The 12441-nt window shown below is 40.6% G+C and overlaps 1 protein-coding gene across 1 annotated transcript in view; it reads right to left on the reverse strand.

Annotated features, from left to right (window-relative positions):
- UBE2D2 (ubiquitin conjugating enzyme E2 D2) overlaps positions 1-10775 on the reverse strand; it is a 41326-nt gene extending 30551 nt beyond the window's left edge. The window contains exon 1 of the mRNA XM_074212875.1: positions 10649-10775. Within this exon, the coding sequence (XP_074068976.1) occupies positions 10649-10672 (24 nt within the window). The 5' untranslated portion in view covers positions 10673-10775. The remainder of the gene's footprint in view (positions 1-10648) is intronic.
- Between the last annotated feature and the right edge of the window lie 1666 nt (positions 10776-12441).

Raw genomic sequence — 12441 nt, forward strand, 5'->3', positions numbered from 1 at the left:
ATTACATGAAATCCTGAAACAGAACAAAAAACTTTCAAGAAATAGTCTATTCAGTACATTGCTTCACCTCCAATGAAATGAGAATTGATAACAATGTTCACCCTATGTTAATAATCTAATCTATTAAAAATTTAATAAAACAACCCCTGGACTCAAGAGACTCCTAATTAATGCCAAGTTAACCAAAACGTTCAAGTGAATCATAGAATAAAAGCTACCAGGGCAGCTAGATGGTGCAATGGATAGAGCACTAGCCCAGGAGTCAGGAAGACCTAAATTCAAATCCAACCTCAGACATTTAATAAATTACCTAGTTGTGTGATGTTAGGCAAGTCACTTAACCCCATTACCTTGCAAAAACAAAAACCAAAAACCCTTGAATTTAAGCATCTTAGAAAAGAAATAGAACTGATCTGTTTTTATTGGTATAGGGAACTCTCAGGTGAGGAAAAAACTTTCTATCATTAATGCAAGCCAGACATTTACAAACAACAGAACACTGAGGAATTAAGTGACTTGGCTCAAGGTCACAAAAATAATGTGTCAGAGTTAGAACTTTTGATTTTTTTAAAGTCAGCTCTCTTTATCTACTATACCATACTGACTTTCAATTACCTCAGAAAACACCTATTAAATCAATCCCCCACAAAAGTTTTTATAGTTAAAAAAGATAAAGCCTTTTTTGCCTGCTTTGAATTTAGGTATTTCTAAAGATCCACAGTATTTATTAAAAACTCTTAAGTTTAGATAGTTTCTTTTTTATTAGTGATATTTTGCTCAAATTTTTCACTCCAAAGAAAATTCACTCCCCTGTCCCACTATGTATGACATAGGAGAGTCAGAACAGGCTACCAGAAATGTTCCCCCACTTCACTATAGTCAATTTAAGAGCTTTCAGTCATCAAGGCACATGCCTCTAAATATAGTTCTATGCTCAATTCAAGGCTTGACAAAGATTAGGAGAAACTGCAAGGCTTCCAGAAATTAGTTAGGCAAGCTGATGCCAACTATTTCAGGGAGACCCTGGTGAGTAGCAGTGATGCTGCTCTCTGGCACTTGGGTAGTGGGTTCTTCAGGGTGTTGATGACATCTGCCTAGTATGTCACTCCTCAAGATGCCTGCAAGAATCTGGAAAGTATGCTATTAGGAGATACATCTGTAGTCCATAGACACCAAAAAGACACTAGTTATTTTGGCAAGAAATGCTTCTGACACATACCACAAAGAACCCAACCTGGAGAAGAGAGGGAAAAGAAAGAGTAAAAAATTCCATCCTGGGATGTTTTGAAGATATTAAAAAGTGGTAGGTAAAGGCCATATGAGAAAGAGAAAAGAGAATGGCTTCCCTGCATTTTTCTTTTTTTTTCAACAATTCCAACAAATCAATAATCAAGCACTGCTTTCTGGGTTATTTTCAACTGGAGGATAAACACTTGACTTTGTTAACCTAGAGATGAAAACCTAATGTACTGTTTTTCATTAATCTGTAATCATATTAATGTCTGCAAATTTTAAAATCTTATTATTTCCCTTGCAGTGACAATAGAAGGAAGCCCCTTTGCTGGGGTTAAAGAAAAAGTATACTCTAGGGTCAAATCTGATTGTTGCTTGAATCAACTTCTGTATTAATTATGTTAATATTCTTTAAATAGTTTAGAATCCCAACTGGCTAAAAATCAAGCAAATAACCCCAGCATATGATTTATTAAAGTCTCCCTGTAACAAACTAATCTATGTTTTAAAAAAACCCCCACCATAAAGCACTAGACTTATGTTAACAGATGAATAGATGCTTTGGGAAAAAGTACTTAAAGAGGTTCAATTACCAGCGGCCTTTTCCTTAGTCCTCATTATCCTTAACTTCTCTATAGCATTATTATTCTGCTGACTCTTCTACTGCTGAAGGCTTTTGCCTTTCTTCCTCTCAAAGAAACCCAGGTGTTGTTCTCACATCTTTCCTTTCTTGTCCCTTTTTTTTGGTTTCTTATCTCCTTCATACCCCATTCTGCTCAGTAGAAAGCTCTCCCTCAAAGTTATCCATTGTACTGAGTATTATAGAATAAAAGCTTAGATTTAGAAAGCATATTTTTTCCTCCAGTCACATTGTATTTCAAACAGATTATGGGGTGGGGGAGGTGAAATGAGGGCAGCTGACTAGATGATCTGAGCTCTCTTTCAGCTCAAAATAAAAAATCCTGTTTTTTTACTCTACATGGGTCATTTCTGGTTGCCCCTCCCCCTAACCTAAACTAGACTCTTCCATCATCATCATCATCATCATCATCATCAAAAGAGTTAAACAAAACCAAGAAACAATTACTACTGATGAGTATATGAAATGTTCTCCAATCAAGTCTATTACACACCTATCTAAGGAAAGGAGATGCATTTTCTCATCTCTTTTTCCAGGGGCCATTCACTTTTTCTTTTTTTGATTTTTACAAGGCAATGTGACTTGCTCAAGGTCACATAGTTAAGTATTAAGTGTCTGAGGCTGGACTTGAACTCAGGTCCTCCTAATTCCAAGGGCCCATACACCACCTAGCTGCCCCTGACTATTCATTTTTTTTTGGCCATTCACTTTCTTTTTTTTGGGGGGGGGGGTTTCAAGGCAATGGGGTTAAGTGGCTTGCCCAAGGCCACAAAGCTAGGTAGGTAATTATTAAGTGTATTGAGGTCGGATTTGAACCTAGGTACTCCTGACTCCAAGGCCGGTGCTCTATCCACTGCAGCACCTAGCTGCCCCAGCCATTCACTTTCAAAGCTGAAATGTTTTCTTCACATACAACTCATATCATATAATCCTAATAACCACCAAAGTGGGGCTAACAAAATCTCAGTACTTCTGAGATTTGCAGTGTAGTATGCCAGTGAACTCTCAAGTCTGTTATGTAGGGAATAAAGATATTGTGAAATAATTATGCATATTATTCCAGGTAGTACTTCTTTTTTAAAAAGCTTACTTTTACTTTTTATTGGTATCTTTCATAAAACTGTTTCCCCCAGCTTCCCCCCCTTTTAACCAAGGTTTAAAAAGACAAAAAAAGTAGTTCAACAAAACCAACATTCACCACATGACAGTATATGCAATATTCCACATTCCCCAACCCTGCAATGAAGGGAGATACTAGAGTGTATTCTTTGGACTTCAACCATGCTTCTCTTAGTTATCTTCTTCCTCTTGGATTATAAATTCCTTGAGGGCAAAAAGTCTTTGTTTTTCATATTTCTATGCTCAACCCTAAGCATAGTACCTGGAAATATAGTAAGCACTTGAACATGGAAGCTTATTACTGTTGAACACTAAAGAAACTGAATATATGGGGAGCCTAGGTAGTGCAGTGGATTGAGCAGCAGCCCTAGAGTCAGGAGGACCTGAGTTCAAATACAGCCTCAGATACTTAATAATTACCTAGCTGTGTGGCTTTGGGCAAGCCACTTAACCCCACTGCCTTACAAAAACAAAAAAAGAAATTAAAGAAATTTTGCCAAAAGTCTTCTTTGCAAAAAAGTACCAAAAACTACCAACCACCTTATTTAAGATTTAGTGGTTCCTTAAAGACAATTTGCAGCAACTTAAGAGCTGCCCTTGAACAAGTCAATTTTGTATTTTTTTAAACACGAAAGTTACTTATACATCAAAGATTACCTGTGTTTATTTCTATTTCTTAACTTAAGCTATTGTTACTAACAAACTGTTGCATTTAAATAGGTTTTTATTCAATCCTTGAAGCTAATTACTAATGTTAAATAAAATGTAACCTTTTGCTTCTACAGAGAGGAACACACAAGTAGGAGTTCATTACAAGAGAATCTAAAGTGATCAAAAGCTGTGCATACTGTAAAAACAAGTGAAAGTCAGAGATTTCAACAAAAACATTAAGAGTTTAATGAACTCTTTCCCTTCTGAATAGGTACTACAGGGCTATTTTTTCAACTATTATTTAATGCTTGCCTCCTCCTAATAAATGTTTTTCCTGATCCAGATTATTTTGTATGTTATGTAACCCTGTATATATTTATTTGTCCCTAAATTGTGAACCCCCTAGTAGAGCATAAATTCCTTTAGCAGGAAATTTATACTGCTAGGAACTCCCCATACCTTCCATGTAATAGTCACCTAATAAATTATTGTTGAAGTATATTACTATGAAACTACTATGTCCATTCTACTAATTCAAAATTTCAAAGTTGCTCATAAATATTGCCTTGAAATAGAAAATTCTTTCAGTTGAAATTTAGTATTTCTACTTAACATAGAAAATGAAACAAGTCATATTACCTGTTTCAAGAATAGGCTATCCTACTAATTCACCTAATTAAAGCTTAGATGAATCTTATATGATTTTACCTCAAGATACATAGGAAGTGCACTCATAGTAATTCAAAACCAAGAAATTTTGCACAAAGTGAAAAACAATTAAGTGCAAAGAAAACAAATCAAAATTCTAACAGTCACAGCTTCAAACAGCGGCAGGTCAATATAGTAGAAAGAACCCATATCTGAGAGTCAAAGGTCCTGTGTTATTCTGTTCCTCCCTCTACCACTAACAATTAATATAGTGTGAATCAAATCACTTCACCAGTATAAATAAAGTCTGAATTATATAATCTCTGAGTTATTCTTGGTTCTAAGCTGTTATAATGACTAATTTAGCATCCTTGAAGATAAAGATGGAGTCTTGGGAGGTGTCCCATGTCTATCAAGCAGTCTTTTTTCTTGGTTTGTTTTTGCAAGGCAATGGGGGGGGGAGATTAAGTGACTTGCCCAAGGTCACACAGCTAATAATTATTAAGAATTTGAGGTCATATAAGAACTCAGATTCCCCCTAACTCCAGGGCCAGCACTCTATCCACTAACTCAACCAGCCTTTTTATGAGAGTATTCATAACCTGAAAAAAAATCATCACTGAAATTTAACTTGCACTTTCCATTCCAATTAATTGTAACATTCAATCATACCATCACAATCATGAAAGTTGAAGCCATGAAAATTAAACAGAAGCTCTTAAGTTTCTTAACAATCTTCTCCTATATATTGGGGTGGTGATCGTATTTACAGATTAAACTTTTTTTTGCTACTTATACACCTTGCTCACCACTAAGGGAAAGTATTTTCCACCCCAAGAAACAATATACTAGATTTTAGAATTGTAACTAAATTTAGTTAAGAAGAGAATACATTTGTTTGGCAGGGTCTTTACCTTTATAGTAAAAGGGGAAACAATTACCTTTTGCATTAAATATTTTTTTGAGCACCATTACAATTTAATACTTATTTCTAATTAGTAGTTCTGGGGGAAAAGTACATGAATGTTGAGATGTCAATTTCTAAGATTCTACCCAGGGGTACTAGGTGGTGCAGTGGATAGAGTACCGGCCCTGGAATCAGGAAGACCTGAGTTCAAGTGTGACCTCAGACACTTAATAACTACCTAGCTATATGACCTTAGGTAAATCCCTTAATCCTACTGCCTTACACACACACACACACACACACACACACACACACACAGTCACTCTCTCTCTACCAGCTTCACTGGTTCAACTAAAGTTATTGTCACGGGACATTCAGTAATAATCAGTGATAACCAGTTTGGCAAGAACTGACTTTTCTGGACCAGTCACAAACTAAAGGCTGATGTATAAAAAGTTATAATTGAGATATATGTTAAATGCATTTTTACAGATTAGTGGGGGGGAACCTAACTACCTATTTTTTTCCTGAAGAAAATCTGCCCTAAATTCAACTTGTTCAATAAGGACCACATCCCTCCTATTGCAATGCTAGAAGATTCCTTCCTACTCCAAGTGCAGAGTCAGTGGTTCCTAACAACAGAGTTCATTGGGGTTCATTATCTTGGAAACAACCCATATGCTATACTAAAGTTAAAATTTAAACTCTTGACCAAAAAATTGAAGCATTTGGATCTGCCCAATTCCAATATAAGCTGGTCTGTTTCTGGTTTTCTAGTAATCCCTCACTCCCAGTCAATAGCATTTACACAAAGCAGTATAACACAGAATGATGTGCTCCAAATAAAAAATAACAGGTGGACTTGTATTTAAATAATAGCTGAGTTCTTGAAGGAAGGGAACCATAAGTCACATTGTAAATGTATCAGAAAACTACTATTTAAGAAAAAAAATTATTCACTGAATTCTTATAGAAAGAGTCTATCTATTCTTCTGTAATTCAAAAAATTACAGCAGTACTTCCAGGACAGAACAATGAGCACTAACAACTCTACCTAGCATTATAAACTACTTTTTAACAATACATTTCTTACACTTATCTTTAAAAAAGACCATCTTTAATACCAACATTCTCCTAATGATGTTACAATGACCTAGAGCATCAGGATCTCCTCTCCCAAGAATCAGAACTACAGGATAAGACATGGGTGGAAAGGAATAAGCATTTATAGAATTCCTATTATATGTCAAGCACTGAGCTAAATAAGCATTTTTTTCTGGGGTTTTTTTTTTTGCTTTTTGGGGGTTTTTTGCAAGGCAATAATAGGGTTAAGTGGCTTGCCCAAGGTCACACATCTAGGTAATTATAAAGTGTATGAGGGAGGATTTGAACTCAGGTCATCCAAACTCCAGGGCTGGTCCTCTATCTACTTCACTACTTAACTACCTCAAAAGTAAGCACTTTTTACAAATATCTGCTTTGATCCACGTGACAACCATATTATTCCCCACATTACATTTGAGGAAACTAAGACAAACAGAAGTTAAGTGACTTGCTCAGTGTCACACAGTAAGTGCCTCAGGTTAAATCTGAACTCTGAACTCAGGTTTTTCCGATTCCAGGCCTATTTCTAACCACTTCACCACTAGTTAACCAGTGGTGGGGTTAAGCAGACTAAAGGACATTACCAACTTTTATGCACAAATGTGTGAAGTATGAAGGACAAGGACAATTGGAAAGGAGGTGGTATGCTCCAAGCAACGCAACACTATCTACAAAAATATTAGGAATCAGAGAAGACTTTTCAGTGTATGAAGAATACAGGTAACAGGTAAAGATTCAGAGAACCACAAGTGATGCAGATATGGATCCACTGAAGTATTTCAATAGGTCACAACATTTCCACATCCTTTGAAAGAGCCAGACCAAGACCAGTTACGGTAGCCTCCAACTCATAAAATCTTCGACTCTCTGTTAAGAGTATATAATTATAGGGCAGTTAGGTGGGGCAGTGGACAAGAGCACCAGTCCTGGAATCATCAGGAGGACCCGAGTTAAAATCCAGCCTCAGACACTTAATAATTGTCTAGCTGTGTGATCTTTGGCAAGTCACTTAATCCCACTACCTTAATTAAAAAAAAAAAGAATACATAATTATAATGTGAAATGGAGATAATGATGAAAGTTAAAAAACATGTAAACTTTTACATTATATCAGATCAGTGTTTCTAGCTCAATTTAGTAAACCATGATAAAGGCATTAAAACTAAAGCCCAGGGGCAGCTAGGTGGCACCAGCGTCTGGCCTCAGACACTTAACCCCACTGCCTTGCAAAACAAAACAAAACAAAACAAAACAAACTAAAGCCCATGTCAATTAAACAATTTTAAAATCCTGTCTAATGGTCAAACTAATATGTTTTAAAAGGTTAAAAATATGGCTAAAATGTTTAAAACCCTCCAAAAACCACTAGTTATACTTTCATCCCCAATTCATAAAAGAACAGATTTCAAGAACAATTATTCATAATGCTACTTACTGAAGCCAAACCCCTCATCTATTCATATTATATTCTCTTTTCTTGAGGTACTATCTCTTAAAAGTCACCAATTGTTTTATCAGTCAAATACTGTTCACAGATGACTTTAGGGCTGAAAGGAGCCTTATAAACTTGTCTAGTTCAATTCTATTTCTCCCCCCCTACCCACCATTTTATAGATGAGAAAATGGAAGCCCAGGGACTGAATTACTCAGAATAAGACCAGTGAAAAGTAGAAGGATTTGAATCCAAACTTTGTGTCTAAAATCAGTGTTCTTTTCATTGCACTGCATAGTTCCTAATTTAAAAACAAAACTATAACTAGAAATAGTACTCAATAATAATAATAATAATAATAATAATAATAATAATAGTTTATTAATTTGGAGTTTTCTATTCATGATGTCAAACCATCTCTACTTAATATTTTAAAAGTATTACACCCCATGTTAATTAGTATAGCTTTAATTTCAAGTAGTACAAAAACATTTTAAAAATTCAGTTTGGTGATTTACTTTAGCTTTTCTTGGACCTCACTAAAGCGGTCCTTTCCAGCTTCACTGGGTCAACTTTCTACTCTTCACAAAACAAAGTAAAATATATAGTTAGTAATACTAAATTTTCAAAATTACTTTCAACAACAATATCTTTAATAAGAGTTCACTCATCACTTTTGGAGTAAGAAATTCTTTCATTCTTTGCATTGCTATCCGGTACATTAGGTGGCTCACTGTGAGTGCTTAATACATGTTTGTTGATTATCTGCACACCTTCAAACACCCTCTAAGTTAAGATGGAAGTTCAAAGTTGGGTACCAAAGCATGTGCCTATCATTGATACTATTCTAAGAAGTGTGATCGGGTTTCTCAAGCCTCTGAAGCTTTGAAAACGAAAATGAAATGGAAATGCTAGAGGAAGAAATGATTGCAACCAACAGGAAGTCACAGAAGGATTAAAAAGGACAGAGGACCTTGCATATAGCAGGTACCAAGTGTATGAACTGAAAGGAGACTAAAACCGCTACAAATATAATAATCCGAAATTTTTTTTAAAAAAGCTTCTAAATAGCACAATGCAATAATAATGCCCCTGAATCGTTAAGAAAAGGCAGGTTATATTTAGGACATTCTGTTAAGAGGACAAAGAATGGTGTTTTTTAGATGAATTTCGTCAAAATTGTTCAAATGGAGTGTTGGGATTCTTGAGTATATTTGATGAATATTCCTTTGACAGTTGTCAGATAACTGATGTACAGCTGAACGGTATTAATGAATACTGAGATACGGCATATTAGAATGTCTACATCACACTCTCAGATATAATCAGATGAATATCTAATGTCAGCTTTCATGTATATTAAAGTTAAAAAACTCAAGACTAATTATTGGGAATGAGAGCTAAAGAAGCCACATAAAAGCTTAATATAACAAGTTTGAAGGTAAAGAGTCAGGTTCAAGCCATTTATTTGCTCATGTGACCTTAGGTAAACTACTTAACACTTCTCTGGCCTCAGTTTTTTCAGTGGAAAAATAAAAGAGTTGCAGATGATCTGCAGTCCTTTCCAGCTCCAAAACTAAGTTTAAAAAGTTTTAAGTCCAAGAATACTTCAGGCTGCCTAGCAAACATTGGGCCAGATGAGCAAAATTCTCTTTCAATTCAGATTCAGTGAAAGTCTTTATTTTTTTATTGAGTTAAAAAGCATACCATAGTGGAAATAAAAAAGAATAAAGCTGAATAGCCTAATGTTTATTAGTTTAAACAATGAAAAATTGAAGTTACTCAAGAGATCTTTGCTTATCCAAAACTAGTTTGTTTCTTCATTCACTGTAAACAGTTAGAGACCAGGGAAGACCAGCAGACAATTCTAATCTACTTAAGGAAAACCAGATACTATCAGACCTAGGATCTGAGAGTTAGATTTTTAGTTACATTTAAAAATATGTACACAAAGTCTTCTCAAAGTAGTTTACATCTTAAATACCATGTATCCTTCACCGGGTCTCTTAATGAAAAGATACTAAGTATTTAACTGAGGCACAAAATCAAGGTTACTACAGGTGCCTTATTATTTCTAAGAAAATAATCTTTGCCAAATGGTACAGAGGAGTCATAACACAGTAGCAGCAACAAACAGTATAGTTTCACGCTTCACTTTTGGTTCTTTTGTCAACGGGAAAAACTTCTTACCCTCAAACTGTCATCCCCTAAACTTTTAGAATCTACCTCGAAGTAATTAATGGAAAGCTGACCCAAGAAAATATAGTCCAATCATAAAAGGGAAGAAGAGTAATAATACAAACTTAACAAAAATGACTACATTCCATGGAAATGCAAAATCACTTTTGGAAGTTGTTCTGCAAAATTCCTTGACTAACTTTAGATGTCTGGAGGTTTCCTTCTCCTTTTCAACTTAAAATCTTAGAGCAGTCGTTCTACTTCGAACTGAAATGGAGGCTGCTGACTATACACATGGCGACCTAAAGGGAATAAAGCGGCGCTGCCTCCAGTCCCCCTCTCCGATAAAGCGCATCATTTCCTCCATAACTACCAGTTTGTGTCAGAGCCCCCGAGTGTGCGGGTGAGGCCCGGCCTCCTCCCGGCAGGGCGGGGAAGCTGGTTCCTTCGTTTCTCTCCTCGAGGCCCGGATCCGGCCGGGCCCACCTCGGAGGGCCTGGAGGAGGCGGGCGAGGGGGAAGGAAGAGGCCGCTTCCCGACCCCGCGCTTCCTCTCCGGCCTCCTACGGGACAATAGCCCCGAGGCGCCGCGGCGCGGGTGGGGGCGGGGAGGCTGGCCCGGGAGCGGGGCGCCCGAGCCGGGGGCGCCGGGCCTCTCCGGGCGCCATCACTGGGAGTGGGGGAGGAAGCCGGAGCGCCGGGCTGGGCGGCCCCCCTGCCTCGGGCCCGGCCCTTACCTTGTGGATTCTCTTCAGAGCCATTGTGTGAGGCGGCGGCGGCGGCCCGGGGCGAGGACGGGGATGGGGAGAGGGACGGGGCGGGGAGGGGAGGAGGGGGCGCTAGGCCGCGGAGACTTCTGGCCCTGGAGGGAGCGAGGGAAGGGGGCGAGAACGGGGGGGTCGGGGGCGGGGAGCGGCACCGGCCCGGAGGAGAGGGGCCGGCGGCGGCCCGGGCGGGGAGGCCGCGGACACCCTCCGGCGGGTCCCCGGACTCAGCTCTGGGGCGCTACCGGAGCGAGCGCCGCATCACCCGGCGGCGGCCCCTTTATGCGCTGCTGCAGCCTCCTCCTCCTCCGCCTCCTCCGCCTCCTCCTCCTCCTCCTCCTCCTCCACCGGCGCCGCCGCCGCCGCCACCGCCTCCGCCGCCGCCGCCGCCGCTGCTGCGCCGACGCCGCCTCCGCAGATTCCTCCGCCGAGGAGCGGAGAGGAGTCCGCCCCGCTCCCTCGGGGCCCCGGGGCCTCCCGGGCGGCCCGGTCGCTTCCTGCGCAAGCGGCTGAGCAGGCCCGGCGGAATGCGGCCGGTGGCGCTACCCCGGGGAGAATGGACGAAGGGAAGGCCGAGGAGGAAGTGGAGACGGAAGGGACGGCGCGGAAGGATACCGGCGGAGGGGGTGATGCCGCCGCCGCCGCCGCCGCCACCGCGGCCGCCGGAGAAGATGACGCGGAGGGGGGAGGCGGGGAATGCAATCTCGCGATGCCCGGGAGAGCCGCGAGAATTGGAAGGGGTCGGCCTCGGGCCGCCGGGGGCGCTTCTGCCTGCGCCGGGGCCCGGCCCGGGCCGCCAGGGGGCACCGCGACGGCCCTTCCTTACCGGCGACCCCCGCCCTCCTCTCGTCCAGTAGCCCCGGACGCGGGGACGCCGGCCCGAGACTGTCCTCGCCTTCATCCCGAGACCCCAGCTCCGGCCTAGAACTTCTGAGGATCTCGGAAAACTCCTTCCACTCCTCCAGAAAGTGGGGGAGCCCCGGGGGGCCCGAGGGCTCAGCGGTGTTTGCCCCAGAGCAGAGTCCCCAGCACGCTGCCCCGACCCCCAGAGGCCGCTGTCCACCTGGGAAACCCGGGCTGGCTGCGGTTATCCTTCTCGGACAAGCTTTAAAAGACCGGACTTTGCGGTCCAGTAAGAGGGCTTGTCGGGGTGTTGGTTGAGGGACACTTTCCCACTTAACCCTGCACTTGTCCGTACACACGATGGAGTCCTGCCAACTGTTACAGAGACCAGCCACCAGCTCTGATTTTATGAAACATTATAAAAAAACAAGTCATTCTTATGAGAGGATTGTAGCGCAGAAGATTCACCACACGATCTCCAATAATATGCCAACTTTGGATGTCATACTCCCATTACCTCTTTGCATTGATAAGATGGTGTGATATTTGTGTGCTTGTATGTCTTTTTTTTTTAATTTTTTTGTTTTGTTTTTTTGCAAGGCAAACGGGGGTTAAGTGGCTTGCCCAAGGCCACACAGCTAGGTCATTATTAAGTGTCTGAGACCAGATTTGAACCCAGGTACTCCTGACTCCAGGGCCGGTGCTTTATCCACTGTGCCCCCTAGCCGCCCCCTTGTATGTCTTTTTGAAAGGGAAGAGGTAATTCGGACAAACCTTTAATAATGTTTGATGTGAAATCAGTGTTTAGTACCTAAAGAAGTGGTAGATGAAGAGAATCTTTGTTTGAGGCATTGGTACTTTGGCAAATGTTTAACAATCAGGTTCACCTCGGTGTGGAATGTGTAAGACACTTTTTTTTTAAG

This window comes from Macrotis lagotis, chromosome 1 (genome assembly GCF_037893015.1).
Source record: "Macrotis lagotis isolate mMagLag1 chromosome 1, bilby.v1.9.chrom.fasta, whole genome shotgun sequence".
In the NCBI taxonomy this organism is placed as follows: domain Eukaryota; kingdom Metazoa; phylum Chordata; class Mammalia; order Peramelemorphia; family Peramelidae; genus Macrotis; species Macrotis lagotis.